The sequence below is a fragment of the Delphinus delphis genome, chromosome 2 (genome assembly GCF_949987515.2).
Source record: "Delphinus delphis chromosome 2, mDelDel1.2, whole genome shotgun sequence".
NCBI lineage: Eukaryota > Metazoa > Chordata > Mammalia > Artiodactyla > Delphinidae > Delphinus > Delphinus delphis.
This window is the reverse complement of record NC_082684.1, coordinates 33185109-33205060: the sequence shown is the minus strand read 5'-3', so window position 1 is coordinate 33205060 and position 19952 is coordinate 33185109. Positions and strand designations below refer to the sequence as shown.

Here is a 19952-nt window from a genome sequence, read left to right as displayed (position 1 = left end):
ATGAAACCAGTTCTCATAAGGAATAAACTGTACCAAGCCCACCCCGCTCTCTTCTCTTGAAACACTGTCTGATGGAGGGACGCAGCTCGCCTTCTGCTGAAGGAGAATTCCATTGTATTTGTGCGTGTCTGGGAGGCATGCAGACACATGTGCAGGAGTGTCTCTGGGTGGACTTCAGACTCGCAACAATCCGGGAAGACCAGAAGGACTTTGCAACAATCTGCAAAGACCCCTGAGTAGAGAATTCATAGTCTCAAGCTCTTGGACTTTATTCAGAAGACAGGCATGGAATTAGGCCACAGCCTAGAAATCCGCTTTTTTTGGCCTCATTGCGAGGCATGTGGGATCTTAGTTTCTCGACCAGACATCGAACCCATACCCTCTGCAGTAGAAGCTCACAGTCTTAACCACTGGACTGCCAGGGAAGTCCCCGAAATCCACACTTTTTGTAAAAATCAGTTTAAGGAGTTCAGAAGGTTGTCCATCTCCTGGTAACCTTCAGGTTTTCATAGGTTACATATACAGCAGATTAAAAGAAGCAAGATGAGGGCAGAGCTAGGAGCTGCTGATACACTGAGAAGTGACAGGTGACAGCAAAGGACCAACCAGCCATGTGAGGTTGGAGCAGCCCTCCTCCCACAGGTACACACTGGTCAGAAGTGCTGAAGGCATCGTTTATTCCTTCACTTGACAATTATTTACTGAGTACCTACTGTGCCAGGACTGTTATAGGCTCTGGGGATAACAAAACAGGCAAAATCCCTGCTCTCAAAGAGCTCACATCCTAGTCGGGGAGACAGACCATAAATAGATATACTATACAATGTGTTAGGTGATGGCAAACGCTATGAAAATAAAATAAAGTGGCAAAAGGGGACAGAAAGATGAGAGAAGGATGGCCAGAAAAGGCTTGTTGGATAAGATGGTGTTTGAGCTGCAGCATGAATGAAAAGAGTGAGCCATGCAGACATCTAGGGAGAGAGTGTACCAGACAGCCAAAGCCCAGGGCAACTATCTCTACAGGGTAAGCAAGGGTAAAAGTGGCCCAAGGTGAAAGCCCAGATCATCAGGCCTTGTAGATCATGGCAAAGATGGGCTCAGAAACATGTTCCTGAGTCATCAGGAAGTGATCAATTACATTCAGTGTACTGGCTTGGGATGTCAGGGAGCTTATGTCATTCAGTTCAGAAAGATTTCCAGCAGTGTCGTCAGATATATTAGTAAGTGTTGGTTCTTAAAGAGGTAACTAGGTTCTTTGAAAAATGTTCTATGGCTGGAACACTTCATTTCCCCACAATGTGAGATCAGTGAGGTACTTGTGTGTCGTGTGTGTGTGTGTGTGTGTGTGTGTGTGTGTGTGTGTGTGTGTGAGAGAGAGAGAGAGAGAGAGAGAGAGAGAGAGAGGAGGCTGGTGAGGGGGGACAGAGGGTGCTAGTGCCTGAAGAGATTTAAAAGACAAAAGATAATGGAGCCCTTGTTGAAATGTTGCAGTAGGGCAGGACGGGAGGCTGCTCTTGGGGAGAGTTTTGTGCAGGAAGGAGAATTCCTCTGTGCGCTGGTACCTGATCCAGCACCCCTTTGTTTCTTCGTCTGGTTCATCGTGTTCTCTTCAGGTGCATTCGGGACTCCGGAAAAGATGTTTTCTGGCAATGCAGGAACTTGGAATTCTTGCCCTTTCCTGCCCTCTTCTGTACAAACAGACCCTGGAGGCTGAAGCATCCAGGGCCTTCCCGCAGACAGGGAGGTGGGCACCTATGCCTGGGTGGACACCTGAGGCCTGGCAGAATCAACGAACCCACACAGCTTTTTGTTCAGGCAGGAGGTGGGTGAGAGGGGCTGCTTTCTGGAAGTGGGCTCTGCCTGGGCCTGTCTGAGGCCATGTGCACTGATGTTTCGTGGATTTCCCAGTGCCCGGGAGACTGGTATGATGGGGCTTCATGTGGCCGGCAAGCTGCAGCCATTCTATTTTTGTGGTTCAGGTCACACACCTTCAGTCCCAAAGCCCTGTAAGTCAAGCGCTTTTAGACACCGCTTTTCAGACTTCAGATTTCCATCCCTTTATCTTCTTACAGCAGCTCCGGCTTTTAGCTTCTTTAAACTAACTGCTGGGGAGGGCTTCTGACATTTCAAGGTCTTTAATTTCAAGAGGGTCTGGCCTTGATGCCAGAGGGAACCTATGTTGCCTTCCAAAGTGGCCAAGTCAGTTCCAGGGGGCTTAGCTTCTGCTGCCTCATAAGTCTGCGACCAGATTCTTTGCTTGGAAGCCATCTTTTCCCCTTCCTGTGAAATCCCTTACTGGGTGCTGGGGGACAGCTGGCGGGGGGTATGGGAGGCTGGAGGCATCATCCCAGCGTTTGGGGTAGAGCCCAGCCTGAGGCTCAAGGAGAAAGAAACTGTGATTGATTAGTGATGTCTGCTGTGGTGCTGGTGGCTTGAAGGAGTAAAGTGGTAGGACTGAGCCACAGCCCCCAGATAGTTCACCAGCCCAAGAGGCCAGAGGAAGAAAGGGAACCAAGGGACAGAGCGCACCCTACAGGGACCAGGGAAGGCGATGGAGGACCTTCTGGAGCCACAGGCCAAGAGGGATTCCAGATAGGAGCAGAGGTGCCCATAGTAACGTTTTAGTACCATCTTGGTGCCACCTTGTATGGGCATGAAAATGGCAAGGGCCTTCTCCCAAAACACCAAAAGGAAATGACTTGCCCCTGGATGAACCCCCAAATTGCCCACCCCTGGTTTTTTGCAAAGCAGAAACACAGCATCACCTAGACAACCCTTCCAGCCAAGCAGGGTCCCTGAACCACACCTGGGCAGGGGCACAGAGCCAGGTTGGGGTGGACTAGCCCAAGAACTGCAGAGCATGGAGCCTGGGAGATCTGAACACCTGTGCTGGGACACAGCTGAGAGCAAGCCAAGCTGAGAGAGTAAGAAAGGGCCTGGTCAGAGAATGAAACCGGTTGTGAGGCCCACACCTGAGCAGGAGTGTTCAGAAGAGCCAGGCCATGGGTTCCCTGAACATAGTCACAGGGGCTCTGATGGGAGATGGCAGCTGCCCACAGGTAGGGAGAGCCCTGCAGGGTCCAGACCTGCACTGACCAAGGTCAGCAGCCACCAGCCCCATGTGGCTATTGGGTGCTTGAAACGTGGCTAGTGCAACAGAAGAAACTGAATGTTTACTTTATTTAATTTTAATTGATTTAAATTTAAAAGCAGACACCCATTTCAGTTATTGGAAAACTTCTAGGAGTGTTTAGAAGAACTTCAGTATATGGAATCTACATTTTCAGCTGTAAATTTTATGAAATCTCAATATAGATAAAATATTTCGGGTGAAAATTTAGTATCTTGTTTTTAATTTGATTTTTAAAATATTTATTTATTTGGTTGCACTGGGTCTTTGTTGCAATAGGTGGGCTCCTTAGTTGCAGCTTTGTGGGCTCCTTAGTTGCGGCTTCATGGGCTCCTTAGTTGTGGCATGCGAACTCTTACTTGGGGCATGCATGTGGGATCTAGTTCCCTGACCAGGGATCAAACCCGGCCTCCTGCATTGGGAGCGCAGAGTTTTACCCACTGTGTCACCAGGGAAGTCCCAAAAATTTAGTATCTTAATTGAAATGTGCAGACTTCCCTGGTGGCGCACTGGTTGGGAGACCACCTGCCAATGCAGGGGACACGGGTTCAATCCCTGGTTCCAGGGGGATCCCACATGCTGCGGAGCAACTGAGCCCGTGCTCCACAACTACTGAGCCTGCGCTCTAGAGCCCGAAAGACACAACTGCTGAGCCCAAGTGCTGCAACTACTGAAGCCCACGCGCCTAGAGCCTGTACTCCGCAACAAGAGAAGCCACCGCAATGAGAAGCCCCTGCACCGCAGTGAAGAGTAGCCCCCTCTCGCCTCAACTAGAGAAAGCCTGCACGCGGCAATGAAGAACCAAAGCAGCCAAAAAATAATTTAAAAAAGAAAGAAAGAAAGAAAGAAATGTGCTATGAGTGTAAAGTACATACTGGATTTCAGAGACTTAGTACAAAAAAGAATTAAAATACTTTACTAATATTTTTTATATTCTGTGTTGAAATAATATTTGGATATATTGGGCTAAATAAAATATATTATTAAAATTAATTTTACCTGTTTTTTTCCTTTTTTTAATGTGGCCACTAGAAATTTTAAAATTATATATGTGGCTTGTATCCTGTTTCTTCAGACGTCGCTCGTCCTTACATGTGTTCACGACCCCTTTCTAAAGCGCTATGAGGTTGTCAGCAGAAGGTTATATATAAACTAAAGAATGTGGCTGTGTTCCTAGCTTACCTTGACTTCAGGATGAGTACTTTCTGATCCAGCTGCTGCTGAGTCTTTAGTTCCTAATTCACCATTATCTATGGGCACAGACACCTCCCAGTCTGGGCCCTCATCCTTATACCATCATTAAAACCAAGGTCAATGTTTTCTTTCAGTGTCTTCTCTTTTTAAAGTCCCTTCTAGGGCTTCCCTGGTGGCGCAGTGGTTAAGAATCTGCCTGCCAATGCAGGGGACACGGGTTTGAGCCCTGGTCTGGGAAGATCCCACATGCCGCGGAGCAACTAAGCCCGCAAGCCACAACTACTGAGCACCCACACCTAGAGCACATGCTCCACAACAAGGGAAGCCACTGCAGTGAGAAGCCTGCACACTGCAATGAAGAGTAGCCCCTGCTCGCCACAACTAGAGAAAGCCGTGCACAGCAACGAAGAACCAAAAGCAGACAAAAATAAATAAATAAACCCAAACAAACAAACAAATACATAAAGTCCCTTCTAGACATACAGATGGCCAAGAAGCACATGAAAAGCTGCTCAACATCACTAATCATTAGAGAAATGCAAATCAAAACTACAATGAGGTATCAGCTCACACCAGTTAGAATGGGCATCATCAGAAAATCTACAAACAACAAATTCTGGAGAGGGTGTGGAGAAAAGGGAACCCTCTTGCACTGTTGGTGGGAATGTAAATTGTGGAGAACAGTATGGAGGCTCCTGAAAACAGTATGGAGGTTCCTGAAAAAACTAAAAATAGAATTCCCATATGACCCAGCAATCCCACTACTGGGCATATACCCAGAGAAAACCGTAATTCAAAAAGACACATGCACCCCAATGTTCACTGCAGCACTATTTTCGATAGCCAGGTCATGGAAGCAACCTAAATGCCCACTGACAGACGAATGGATAAAGAAGATGTGGTACATATATACAATGGAATATTACTCAGCCATAAAAAGGGATGAAATTGGGTCATTTGTAGAGACGTGGATGGATCTAGAGACTGTCATACAGAGTGAAGTAAATCAGAAAGAGAAAAACAAATATTGTATATTAACACATATATATGGATCTAGAAAAATGGTACAGATGAACCAGTTTGCAAGGCAGAAATAGAGATACAGATATAAAGAACAAACGTATGGACACCAAGAGGGGAAAGTGGCGGGGCAGGGTGGTGGTGGTGGGATGAACTGGGAGATTGGGATTGATATATATACACTAATATGTATAAAATAGATAATTAATAAAAACCTGCTGTATAAAAAATAAGTAAAATAGGGCTTCCCTGGTGGCGCAGTGGTTGAGAGTCCGCCTGCCGATGCAGGGAACACGGGTTTGTGCCCCGGTCCGGGAAGATCCCACATGCCGTGGAGCGGCTGGGCCCGTGAGCCATGGCCACTGAGCCTGCGCGTCTGGAGCCTGTGCTCCGCAACGGGAGAGGCCACAACAGTGAGAGCCCACGTACCACAGAAAAAAAAAAAAAAAAAGTAAAATAAATTCAAAAATTCAAATAAAAATAAAATTGAGGTATAATTGAAAAAAAAAAGTCCCTTCTAAACTCTTGCTGTGATGAAAATCGGTTTTGGAGGAGAGGTAAGAGCAGTGGAGGCAGGGAGCGTTTTTACTCCCTTGGAAACTAGAGGGATTAGTTCCAGTCTGTTGCTTTTGGTGTTTTGTCTTTGTCCTGTTAGAGCCAGAATGACAAATAGGTCTCAGCTCTACTGCCACCTCAGAACCTGTGGAAGTGGTGTCCTGGAGCACTGTGGTGAGAAGGATTCTGAAGCTGCATCCAGACTGAGTGGGAAACAGGCAGTTGATTAGCCATGTCTGTAAAGGGCAAGTAAGGGGACTGTAGAACATGTACATTGTATTTACTGATCCTGCATTGATGAAGCTGCCTTATCCGAGAGATTTTCTCCACTTAAAGCACATGCTTTGGGACTTCCTTGTGGTCCGATGGGTAAGACTCCGCACTCCCAATGCAGGGGGACTGGGTTCAATTCCTGGTCGGGGAAGTAGATCCCACATGCATGCTGCAACTAAGAAGTCTGCATGCTGCAACTAAGAATTCTGCATGCTGCAACTAAAAGATCCCGCGTGCCACAACTAAGACCCGGCGCAGCCTAAATAAGTAAATAAAAAGAAAGATATGCTTTAAGACATTGACCACTTTGAAGAAGCAGGGATGAGCCTTGTATTGAGTCAGATGTGCAGAGGAATGTTCTTTTTTCTCCCTTTGGACATGGTACATGTTTAATATACAAGAGATGGGAAATCAAAAAGGACCTGAAAAATCACCCTAAAACCCACCATTCAGGCTTACCACTATTAACATTTTGGTGAATAATCAATTCAGATCTTTTTTGGTGGATTTTTCTTAGTGAAATCATACATTTTATCCTGCTTTGTACCTGGTTCTTTTCATATAACACTTTATCTTTCTATGTCACCTTTCTATGTCATTGTCTTCTTCCAAATATTTTTTAACGGCTGCCTAGAATTTCAGTGGGTGAATGTTCCATAGATTATATAATCACAGTTCATAAATGATGGATATTTACATTAGACTGAACAATATGAAACTGTTCTTTTTAGATGAAAAATAGTCAAATGTTCGCAGTTTCATATGGTTCAACCAAATGTTCTCCTGTTTTTTATTTTCGTGAACAACACAACAATGAATATCCTTGCAGGTAAATCTTTACACATAGCCTTGATTAATTCCTTAGATAAATACCTGGAAATGGAGTTGTTGAATAAAATATCAAAAAATAAAGACATAATCTGATAGGGCTGGGATTAGGGTGAGGTGAGTGAGGTGAGCGCTGTAAGTGCAGGGCTGGATCCTGTCTTTAAAATTTTAATATTTGATTTAAGAAAATATTTCAGGGCTTCCCTGGTGGTGCAGTGGTTGAGAGTCCGCCTGCCGATGCGGGGGACACGGGTTCGTGCCCTGGTCCGGGAGGATCCCACATGCCGCAGAGCGGCTGGGCCCGTGAGCCATGGTGGCTGAGCCTGCGCGTCCAGAGCCTGTGCTCCGCAACGGGAGAGGCCACAACAGTGAGAGGCCCGCGTACCAAAAAAAAAAAAAAGAAAATATTTCAGTAAAATATAATCTATGTTGATTCCTGAATTTTTTTGGTGCCCCTTTACATTTTGCACCTGAGTTCCTCACTTCTCTCACACTAATCCCAGCCCTAGATAACAGTAGTATTTACCTTTTTGAATTGTTATGATGAGTGACTGCGCGTAAACCTCTCAAAACAGCATCCACGGTGAGCACAATAAATGTTGTGTGCATTTCCACTCGGAAGGCATTTGTTTTCTAGTGCGTGACAAGCACTGAACTAGAAGTTGGGGTGCAAAGGTGAATGAGCCCCGGCTCCTGCTCTCTAGTTGCTTGGGCTTGGAAGGGAGCTGATGAGGGTGGGGAGGTCTGTGGGTACCATCACAGGGCATGTGCTGAGTAGAGCAAAGTCTTTGCCTCCCTTGCTGAGAGGGTGATGATGTGGCTGAGACTTTATTTATTTATTTCACAAGACAACTTCAATTAAAAACTTTTATTACATATATATACATTCTTTTTTATATTCTTTTCCATTATGGTATATCAGGATATTGAATAAAGTTCCCTGTGCTATACAGTAGGACCTTGTTTATCCATTCTATATATAACAATTTGCATCTGCTAATCCCAAATTCCCAATCCATCCCTCCTCCCCCCCTCACCCCTTGACAACCACAAGTCTACATCTGTGAGTCTGTTTCTGTTTTGTAGATAAGTTCATTTGTGTCATATTTTAGATTTCACATACAAGTGATATCATACGATATTTGCCTTTTTCTTTCTGACTTACTTCACTTAGTATGATAATCTTTAGGTCTATCCATGTTGCTGCAAATGGCATTTAAATCTTTTTATGGCCGAGTAGTATTCCATTGTATATATACACCACATCTTCTTTATCCATTCATCTGTCGATGGACACTTGGGTTGTTTCCATGCCTTGGCTGTTGTGAATAGTGCTGCTATGAACATAGGGGTGCGTGTATCTATTTGAATTACAGTTTGGTCCGGATATATGCCCAGGAGTGGGATTGCTGGATCACATGGCAACTCTATTTTTAGTTTTCTGAGACACCTCCAGACTGTTTTCCATAGTGGCTGCACCAACTTACATTCCCACCAACAGTGTTGGAGGGTTCCCTTTTCTCCACACCCTCTCCAGCGTTTGTTATTTGTAGACTTTTTAATGATGGCCATTCTCATTGTAGTTTTGATTTGCATGTCTCTAATAATTAGCAGTGTTGAGCATCTTTTCATGTGCCTGTTGGCCATCTGTATGTCTTCTTTGGGGAAATGTCTATTTAGGGCTTCTGGTGGCCAAGACTTTAAAGATGAGCATATGCTGGCTGAACATGGAGAGAAAGGAATATCAGGCAGGAGGTGTGGCCTGAGCAAAGGCATGGTATGCTTTGCCCAATTCCAGGTCATTTTCTAAGGTTGTAGCCTGGAATGGGGGGTGCGGGGTAGGTCAACAATGAGACTGGGTGGGCGGGGGAAGACCCTGGGATTCCACCCTGAGCCGAGCATTCGTTCTGTTCCCAAGTCTCACTGACTACAGGAGAGCTCAGCCTAGGATGGTCCACTTTTACTCCCAGGCGTGCCGCTTTCCCTGGGTAACAGAAATGGCAGTATTGATGCCTAATATTGATTTCTTCTTCTTATTTTCCTATGTTTAATTGCAGTAAAATACACATAACATAAACTTTACCATATAAACCATTTAAAAATGTACACAGTGGCATTAAGTACATTCACACTGTTGTGCAAGTGTCACCACCATCCATCTCCAGAACACTTTCATCATCGTAAACTCAAACTCCGCACCCATTAAACACTAGCTCTCTATTCCTGCCAGCCCTTGGAAAGCACCATTCTACTTTCTGCCTCAGTGAATGTGCCTCCTCTAGGTACCTCCTGTAAGTGGAATCATACAGTACTTGTCTTTTTGAGACTGGCTTATTCCACTTAGCATAGTGTCCTCAAGGTTCCTCCACTTTACAGCATATGTCAGAATTTCCTTCCTTTTCGTTGTTTTGTTTTTGTTTTAATTTTTGGATTTTATTTTATTTATTTTTTTATACAGCAGGTTCTTATTAGTTATCCATTGTATACCTATTAGTGTATATATGTCAATCCCAATCTCCCAGTTCATCACACACACCCCCAACCCCTGCCACTTTCCCCCCTTGGTGTCTATACGTTTGTTCTCTACATCTGTGTTGCAATTTCTGCCCTGCAAATGAGTTCATCTGTACCATTTTTCTAGCTTCCACATATATGCATTAATATACGATATTTGTTTTTCTTTTTCTGACTTATTTCACTCTGTATGACAGTCTCTAGATCCATGCATGTCTCTACAAATGACCAAATTACATCCCTTTTTATGGCTGAGTAATATTCCATTGTATATATGTACCACATCTTCTTTATCCATTCGTCTGTTGATGGGAATTTAGGTTGCTTCCATGACCTGGCTATCGAAAATAGTGCTACAGTGAACATTGGGGTGCATGTATCTTTTTGAATTATGGTTTTCTCTGGGTATATGCCCAGTAGTGGGATTGCTGGGTCATATGGTAATTCTATTTTTAGTTTTTTCAGGAACCTCCATACTGTTCTCCACAGTGGCTGTATCAGTTTACATTCCCACCAACAGTGGAAGAGGGTTCCCTTCTCTCCACACCCTCTCCAGCATTTGTTGTTTGTAGATTGTCTGATGATGCCCATTCTAACTGCTGTGAGGTGATACCTCATTGTAGTTTTGATTTGCATTTCTCTAATGATTAGTGATGTTGAGCAGCTTTTCATGTGCTTCTTGGCCATCTGCATGTCTTCTTTGGAGAAATGTCTATTTAGGTTTTCTGCCCATTTTTGGATTCCGCTGTGTTTTTTTAATATTGAGCTGCATGAGCTGTTTATATATTGTCAAGATTAATCCTTTGTCCATTGATTCATTAGCAAATATTTTCTCCCATTCTGAGCGTTGTCTTTTTCTCTTGTTTGTAGTTTCCTTTGCTTTGTAAAAGCTTTTACGTTTCATTAGGTCCCATTTGTTTATTTTTGTTTTTATTTCCATTACTCTAGGAGGGGGATCAAAAAAGATCCTGCTGTGATTTATGTCAAAGTGTTCTTCCTATGTTTTCCTCTAAGAGTTTTATAGTGTCTGGTCTTACATTTAGGTCTCTAATCCATTTTGAGTTTATTTTTGTGTATAGTGTTAGGGAGTGTTCTAATTTCATTCTTTTACATGTAGCTGTCCAGTTTTCCCAGCACCACTTATTGAAGAGACTGTCTTTTCTCCATTGTATATCCTTGCCTCCTTTGTCATAGATTAGTTGACCGTAGATGTGTGGGTTTATCTCTGGGCTTTCTATCCTGTTCCATTGATCTATATTTCTGTTTTTGTGCCAGTATCATATTGTCTTGATTACTGTAGCTTTGTAGTATAGTCTGAAGTCAGGGAGTCTGATTCCTCCAGCTCCATTTTTTTCCTTCAAGACGGCTTTGGCTATTCAGGGTTTTCTGTGTCTCCATACAAATTTTAAGATTTTTGGTTCTAGTTCTGTAAAAAATGCCATTGGTAATTTGATAGGGATTGCATTGAATCTGTAGACTGCTTTGGGTAGTATAGTCATTTTCACAACGTTGATTCTTCCAATCCAAAACCATGGTATATCTCTCCATCTGTTTGTATCATCTTTTATTTCTTTCAACAGTGTCTTATAGTTTTCTTCATGCAGGTCTTTTGTCTCGCTAGGTAGATTTATTCCTAGGTTTTTTATTCCTTTAATTGCAGTGGTCAAGGGGAGTGTTTCCTTAATTTCTCTTTCAGAGTTTTCATCATTAGTGTATAGGAATGCAAGAGATTTCTGTGCATTAATTTTGTATCCTGCAACTTTACCAGATTCATTGATTACCTCTAGTACTTTTCTGATGCCATTAGGATTCTCTGTGTATAGTATCATGTCATCTGCAAACAGTGACAGGTTTACTTCTTCTTTTCCAATTTGTATTCCTTTTATTTCTTTTTCTTCTCTGATTGCCAGGCCTAGGACTTCCAAAACTATGTTGAATAATAGTGGTGAGAGTGGACATCCTTGTCTTGTTCCTGATCTTAGAGGAAATGCTTTCAGTTTTTCACCATTGAGAATGATGTTTGCTGTGGGTTTGTCATATATGGCCTTTATTATATTGAGGTAGGTTCCCTCTGTGCCCACTTTTTGGAGAGTTTTTATCATAAATGGGTGTTGAATTTTGTCAAAAGCTTTTTCTGCATCTATTGAGATGATCATATGGTTTTTCTTCTTCAGTTTGTTAATGTGGTGTCTCACATGGATTGTTTTGCATATATTGAAAGATCCTTGCATCCCTGGGATAAATCCCACTTGATCATGGTGTATGATCCTTTTAATGTGTTGTTGGATTCTGTTTGCTAGTATTTTGTTGAGGATTTTTGCAGCTATATTCATGAGTAATATTGGTCTGTGATTGTCTTTTTCTGTAGTATCTGTGTCTGGTTTTGGTATCAGGGTGATGTGGCCTCATAGAATGAATTTGGGTGTGTTCCTTCCTCTGCAGTTTTTTGGAAGAGTTTGAGAAGGATGGGTGTTAGCTTTTGTCTAAATGTTTGATAGAATTCACCTGTGAAGCCATCTGGTCCTGGACTTTTGTTTGTTGGAAGATTTTTAATCACAGTTTCAATTTCATTACTTGTGATTGGTCTGTTCATATCTTCTATTTCTTCCTGGTTCAGTCTTGGAAGGTTATACCTTTCTAAGAATTTGTCCATTTCTTCCAGGTTGTCCATTTTATTGGCATAGAGTTGCTTGTAGTAGTCTCTTAATATGCTTTGTATTTCGTGGTGTCTGTTGTAACTTCTTTTTCATTTCTAATTTTATTGAGTTGAGTTCTCTCCTTCTTTTTCTTGATGAGTCTGGCTAATGGTTTATCAATTTTGTTTATCTTCTCAAAGAACCAGCTTTTAGTTTTATTGATCTTTGCCATTGTTTTCTTGATTTCTGTTTCATTTATTTGTGCTCTGATATTTATGATTTCTTTCCTTCTGCTAACTTTGGGTTTTGTTTTTTCTTTCTTTAGTTCCTTTAGGTGTAAGGTTAGGTTGTTTATTTGAGATTTTTCTTGTTTCTTGAGGTAGGCTTGTACTGCTATAAACTTCCCTCTTAGAACTGCTTTTGTTGCATCCCATAGGTTTGGGATCATCATGTTTTCATTGTCATTTGTCTCTAGGTATTTTTTGATTTCCTCAGTGATCTCTTGGTTATTTCGTAATATAGTGTTTAGCCTCCATGTGTTTGTATTTTTTATGTTATTTTCCCCTGAAATTGATTTCTAATCTCCTAGCGTTGTGGTCAGAAAAGATGCTTGATATGATTTCAATTTTGTTAAATTTACTGAGGCTTGATTTGTGATCCAAGATGTGATCTATCCTGGAGCATGTTCTGTGCGCACTCAAGAAGAAGTGTAATCTGCTCTTTTTGGACGGAATGTACTATAATATCAATGAAATCTATCTGGCCTATTATGTCATTTAAATCTTGTGTTTCCTTATTAATTTTCTGTATGGATGATCTGTCCATTGGTATAAGTGAGATGTTAAACTCCCCCACTATTATTGTGTTACTGTCGATTTCCTCTTTTTTTTTTTTTTTTTTTTTTCTGAAATCATTCTTTTATTGTTCACACACAGATTTGCTATTTTCTGGACTTTGTCTAACTAGGAGTCGAAGTTCCCATTGGACGAAATGTGCCCAAATTCCTGTCTTGCTCCAAAGGCTAAACTGGGAATTCATGAATGTTTTACATATTTAAATTTTCATAGACGGCTCAGATGATTAAAGCAAAACTTCTAAAAAAATAGGCATGTGCGCTTTCCACTCTTAGGCCGGTCAGTGCATACTCCGTGTGACCCCGCTGAACTCTGTAAGCTCCTGAACAGAAGGTTTCTTTCCCAATATTTGGAGATGCTGCAGGTCATGAACTCATGCAGTTGGAGCTGTTTAAAAACTTTGTTCAATTTGTCTGGGTGCCTCAATGTCTATGAGAACCAATATTGGCATTTTCCACACTGGAGGCTTGATGTCTACGAGAACCAATATTAGCATTTTCCATATTTTTTCATGGGTATAGTTTCAACATCATCGTCATATACATCTTCAGAATCCATTCGACGGTAGTACTTAGCCAGCTTTACGGCAAAAATGATAGCCGGAAGTAAAAATGCGGTAGCTTTTCCTATACCAAACCAAAACAAATTCAGGGGGTCAATAATGTAGCTGCACAGAAAGACATCAATAGCCGAATCTAGAGCGGTGGCCACTGGCTTGCAGGCTGCCATTTGCTCAGTGATAGAGATTTTGACCCACTGCAGATAATGTTCAAAGTAGCTGATTATCGTATTCCCATACTTCTTACTTTCTTCAGCAATAATTGTGGAGATTCGGTTTGTGATGAAGTCCTGAGCAGAATCCAAAAAGCGAATGATATTGGCCACTTTCACCCCCAATCCACTGCTTTTCTGTTGAAGCTCCTTCAATTTTTGGTGCACAGCACTCATTAATTTTTGCAAAGGAATGATTTCGTCACGATGAATATTTCTTAAGATTCCTGCATTATTTTTCAGGGTCTGTTTCAAATTTCCTGGGGGCAAATGGTTGGCTTTTACTTCTAGATCATTTGCAAATGATAAAAGATTCACTTTTGTGGGATTTTTCCCAGTCGCAGCCATGAAGGCACCATAGTCTATTTTGTCTATTCCTGAAGAACTGAAATCCATAAGGTTTCTTCTTCCTGCCTCATCCAGCAGAACTATATTGTCAATTCTTATATTCATATTTTCAAAATTATTATTTATGTTTCCGGTATGCTCTTTAATGCTGAGATGTTCACTGATATTGTAGGTGTTCTCTAGCTTAAGTGTGGCATAAATGCCTTTATTTTCTTTGCAATCACTGTAAACTTGTTCAAAAGTGAGATGAATATCTGGTTTGTTAAACACCATGCCAGAGAGATAGTATTTCCAATCGGCATTTAGTAAATATGGCGTGTCCAAAACCTGGAATAACATTTTGTTTTGGTAAGGTTCACAGACCAGTTTTTCCACATTTCCACCAACAACAAAAGTCAGAACCACGATGGTCATCAATAGCCAACAAAAGAAGAAACTGAATCCAACCCCGACCATGAGGAAGATGCCTCCAGTGTTTGAGACGCAGCCTCGTCTGGTTGGGGTGGCATTCTGGTTGTAGCCGTACGTGCCACACAACAAGCCCAGGAAATAAAAAATCACTATGAGGGTCAGTAAACAGCAGACAACCAAGGAACCCAGCCACCTGTATGAATCGTATTCTTCCAAAGTGGGTAAATGGCGGTGGATGTAATTTTCAGTGTCATTAAGGTAACGAATGAAATTTGACAGCTTATCCTGAATAGGAATATTTTTGCTTATATTTTTGATATCAGAACCAATGGAATCCAACGTCATTTTGACATCTGATACGACGTTCACGGTTTCATTTTGCACTATCCCAGGGATAGCATTGAAAGATCTATAGCCCTTTTGGACTAGGCTGGACAAATTTGTTTGAAGAATATCATTAAGGTTACCAATTTGTTCATCCAAAGATGGGAGCTGATCAAAATCGATGCTGCCATCCAGAAGGCTTAGAGAGTTCATAATGTTGCTGCAGGTGGTCATTACCGGATGCACGGAGCACATGGGGTCAGTGAGTGCTTGCTCCAGGTTCCCTTTAACGTTACTCAGGCTGTTGCTAAGATTTGCAGATAACTGTCTCATGTCCGTTAAGATACTGTTCACTTCGACCAGGGTTTCTCTGGTCTCTTGGATTTCTTCTGCCATGGCCTTGATGTCATCCAGCACAGGGACCACTCTAGGTTTGAGCTGTTTGAAAATTCCATCTCCCAGCAATAACTTAATATTGTCCAGATCTGAGAATGCCCTTGCCTTCGTGGTGGTATACTGGTCCAGTACATAGTCAATTTGCCCTGGAGTTGCATTCAGGAGGGTTCTCAAGTCGTTGAAATTACTTTCTGACAATTTCCGAGTCTTTTCAATGTGAGTCCTTATGTGTTGGTTCGCCACAAAACCATAGATGATACCAAAGCTTATAAATATACAAATCACCAAGAGGGAGAGTGTGAAGTAGCTCTTGAGGGCGGCCCCATTTTTCTTCTGTCGCTGGTGCATTTCTCCACCACACTTGTTACAGCAACGACACAAACTAAAGACAAACCCCACCAGAGGCATCAGAATAATGAACAGCAATCCCAGGACAGCACAGATAATAATCCCGATCTCATAGTAGATAATCTTCTCATAATCCGTTGACAGGTCAAACTCCTTCTGTACAACTTTTCTTAAAATATCTTCAGGGAAGGCATTCGGCTGCACCATGTGGAGGAAGATGTGCACAATTTGAAAGAGGATGCCAGTAGGTCCAGCTTCATAAGAATCTCTGGTCTCATAGCTCGTTGGAGGAAATTCAAATTCCAAACCATCAGCAATGTATGCGGATGATGGCGGCGGCCCCTCTGACATGGTGTCCCCATAAAGCCCCAGCAGCAGCAGGAAGCGGAGGAGAAGGGCCATAGCTAGCAAGATGCCCCAAACATGAGGCAGAACTGGGGACCTCCCTCTTCAGAGGTTCTGGAAGCCTTGGGGAAGACAGGAGTGCGTTTCTGTGCAGTAGAGGCGTGGCGAGGTCTGAGTCTGCGGAATCCTTGGCTTTCTGGCTGGGTTGGCATGCGGTGAAGGGTGGCAGAGAACCTTCTCGGCTGTGGTGGGGGGGGACGGTCAGTCGATCAAAGCACCATCCCGTGCGCCCGGTCCAGCTACCGGTCAGCCCTCGCCGCCGCTGCCGCCCCCCTCTTTCCTCCCAGCCCTGCTCGCCCGGCCCCCGCTCATGAATGATTTATGACTCGGCTTCGGGGACCACCGGGATGGCTTCCGGAGAGGCCGCTCCGCTGTCCCGCTGCCCCGCGCGCCGGCCAGACCCCGGAACGGGGCGGGTCCGGAAAGGCCCGATTTCCTCTTTTATAGCTGTTAGCAGTTGCCTTATGTATTGAGGTGCTCCTATGTTGGGTGCATATAGATTTATAATTGTTATATCTTCTTCTTGGATTGATCCCTTGATCATTATATAGTGTCCTTCCTTGTCTCTTGTAAAATTTTTTATTTTACAGTCTATTTTATCTGATATGGGTATTGCTACCCCAGCTTTCCTTTGATTTCCATTTGCATGGAATATCTTTTTCCATCTCCTCACTTTCAGTCTGTATGTGTTCCTACGTCTGAAGTGGGTCTCTTGTGGACAGCATATATATGGGTCTTGTTTTTGTATCCATTCAGCCAGCCTGTGTCTTTTGGTGGGAGCATTTAATCCATTCACTTTTAAGGTAATTATTGATATGTATGTTTCTATTACCATTTTCTTAATTGTTTTGGGTTTGTTTTTGTAGGTCCTTTTCTTCTCTTGTGTTTCCCACTTAGAGAAATTCCTTTAGCATTTATTGTAGAGCTGGTTTGGTGATGCTGAATTCTCTTAGCTTTTGCTTGTCTGTAAAGCTTTTGACTTCTCCATCGAATGTGAATGATATCATTGCCGGGTAATCTTGGTTGTAGGTTCTTCCCTTTCATCACTTTAAATATGTCATGCCATTCCCTTCTGGCTTGTAGAGTTTCTGCTGAGAAATCAGCTGTTAACCTTATGGGAGTTCCCTTGTATATTATTTGTTGTTTTTCTCTTGCTGCTTTCAATAATTTTTCTTTGTCTTTAATTTTTGCCAATTTGATTACTATGTGTCTCGGCATGTTTCTCCTTGGGTTTATCCTGTCTGGGACTCTTCTGTGCTTCCTGGACTCTGGTGGCTATTTCCTTTCCCATGTAAGGGAAGTTTTCGACTATAATCTCTTCAAATATTTTCTCACGTCCTTTCTCTCTCTTTTCTCCTTCTGGGACCCCTGTAATGCAAATGTTGTTGCGTTTAATGTTGTCCCAGAGGTCTCTTAGGCTGTCTTCATTTCTTTTCATTCTGTTTTCTTTATTCTGTTCCACAGCAGTGAATTCCACCATTCTCTCTTCCAGGTCACTTATCCGTTCTTCTGCCTCAGTTATTCTGGTATTGATTCCCTCTAGTGTAGTTTTCATTTCAGTTATTGTATTGTTCATCTCTGTTTGTTTGTTCTTTAATTCTTCTAGGTCTTTGCTAAACATGTCTTACATCTTCTCGATATTTGCCTCCATTCTTCTTCTGAGGTCCTGGATCATCTTCACTGTCATTATTCTGAATTCTTTTTCTGGAAGGTTGCCTATCTCCACTTCATTTAGTTGTTTTTCTGGGGTTTTATCTTGTTCCTTCATCTGGTACATAGCCCTCTGCCTTTTCATCTTGTCTATCTTTCTGTGAATATGGTTTTTGTTCCACAGGCTGCAGGATTGTAGTTCTTCTTGCTTTTGCTGTCTGCCTTCTGGTGGATGAGGCTATCTAAGAGGATTGTGCAGGCTTCCTGATGGGAGGGACTGGTGGTGGGCAGAGCTCAGTAAAACTTTAATCCACTTGTCTGCTGATGGGTGGGGCTGGGTTCCCTCTCTGTTGGTTATTTGGCCTGAGGCGGCCCAACGCTGGAGCGTACCCCGGCTCTTTGCTGGGGCTAATGGAGGACTCTGGGAAGGCCCACGCCTAGGAATACTTCCCAGAACTTCTGCTGCCAGTGTCCTTGTCCTCACGGTGAGACACAGCCACCCCCGCCTCTGCAGGAGAACCCCCAACACTAGCAGGTAAGTCTGGTTCAGTCTCCTATGGGGTCACTGCTCATTCCCCTGGGTCCCGATGGGAACACTACTTTGTGTGTGCCCTCCAAGAGTGGAGTGTCTGTTTCCCCCAGTCCTGTCGAAGTCCTGCAATCAAATCCCACTAGCCTTCAAAGTCTGATTCTCTAGGAATTCCTCCTCCCATTGCCGAACCCCCAGGTTGGGAAGCCTGACGTGGGGCTCAGAACCTTCACTCCAGTGGGTGGACTTCTGTGATACAAGTGTTCTCCAGTTTGTGAGTCACCCACCCAGCAGTTATGGGATTTGATTTTATTGTGATTGTGCCCCTCCTACCATCTTGTTGTGACTTCTCCTTTGTCTTTGGATGTGGGGTACCTTTTTTGGTGAGTTCCAGTGTCTTCCTGTCGATGATTGTTCAGCAGTTGGTTGTGATTCCAGTGTTCTTGCGAGAGGGAGTGCAGAATTTCCTTCCTTTTTGAGGCTGCACATTTTCCACCATATGCATATACCACATTTTGCTTATCCGTTCATTTGTTGTGGACACTGGGTTGTTTCCAACTTTTGGCTACAGTGAATGATGCAGCTATGAACGTGGATGTATAGATATTTCAGTTCTTCCAGGTACATACCCAGAAATGGAATTGCTGGATCATATGGTAATTCTATGTTTAATATTTTGGGGAGCTGCCATACTGTTTTCCTATTCTTATTATTTTTACCAGATAAGAGAGCTGAGGCACCAGGTACACTGCCTGCCCCTAGTGATGCTGGTTGACTGAATGAGTAACTTGCCTAAGGCCCCACAGCTAGAGGTGGGGGAGTGAGGTCAGAACAAATTCAAACCCAGGGGCCAACCCAGGGGCCAAAGGCTCTTTATCTCCAGGCTATTCCCATTTCCTGAGAGGGCCTGGCTCTCATCAGTCCTGGGAGGAGTCTCACCCTCCCTTCTCCCTTCCCTCCTTTTGGGGCAGAATCTGAGGATACAGCCCTTAGGGAGCCCCCCAACCCTTTGCAGCAATTAGTTCCAAAGTTGCCAGTGATAACTGTGACTCTTAGGAAAAGAAAGGGGCAGGCAGGTCCAGCCTCAGTCACCCACGTTCAGGAGAAAAAGAGCAGCTTGGGCTGCTCATGACTAATGAAAACTTGGGGCCTTCGCCCCATGCCCACGCCACTCCCCGAGGGCCCAGGCACCCGCTACTGTGTCATCAACCCAATCACGCTAGAGATTACTCCTCCTTAGCTGATCCTGCACTCCCAGCAGACAGGGTTAGCGTTTGTACCTGACCTCCACGGTGCCTGGTATGTGGTGAGCACTCTGATTCTGGGATATTTGAACCTACAGGGCCTCCTGTATGATGGGCCCAGGGCAAAGAACTTTACCCATGTTCTCTGACTTGACTCTGTGAGCTAGGGACTGTTAGTGTCTCCATTTGACAGATGAAGATACTATGGCTCAGAGAGCGAGCGACCTGTTTGCTGTTGCAGCCAATCCTCTGCAGTGCTGGGATAGGCAGCAGGGGGCTGCTCACCACAGACTCATACAGGAGAGGGGAAATCCATGGCCGCTCCAGGCTCGTTAGGTTTGGGAGGTCTCACTTGAAGCCCCCACTTGAATCCCTAGATTAGGCAGGAGGAAAAGAGGGGTGATTCCAAACCTGGTGGACCCCTGTGCCCTGCTTGTCCGCCTTCCCCTCTTTGCAGGGTTCTGTGAGCTCCGGAGGTGGAAAGGGCTCTCCTTTGTTGCGAACAGGGCTGTGTGGTCAGGA

At 43.5% G+C, this 19952-nt stretch overlaps 2 protein-coding genes across 2 annotated transcripts in view; one reads left to right on the top strand and one right to left on the bottom strand.

Annotated features, from left to right (window-relative positions):
• GALNT16 (polypeptide N-acetylgalactosaminyltransferase 16) overlaps window positions 1–19952 on the top strand; it is a 102711-nt gene that overhangs the window by 5997 nt on the left and 76762 nt on the right. The window lies entirely within an intron of this gene.
• Window positions 13060–16004, bottom strand: LOC132419503 (prominin-1-like). Its single transcript, XM_060003399.1, has one exon. It carries the CDS (start codon window positions 16002–16004, stop codon window positions 13494–13496), a length of 2511 nt encoding a protein of 836 aa, XP_059859382.1. The 3' UTR covers window positions 13060–13493.

What these genes read in the sequence shown, in the direction of transcription:
- LOC132419503 (XM_060003399.1), bottom strand. Translation starts at nt 16,004, where the DNA reads ATGGCCCTTCTCCTCCGCTTCCTGCTGCTGCTGGGGCTTTATGGGGAC.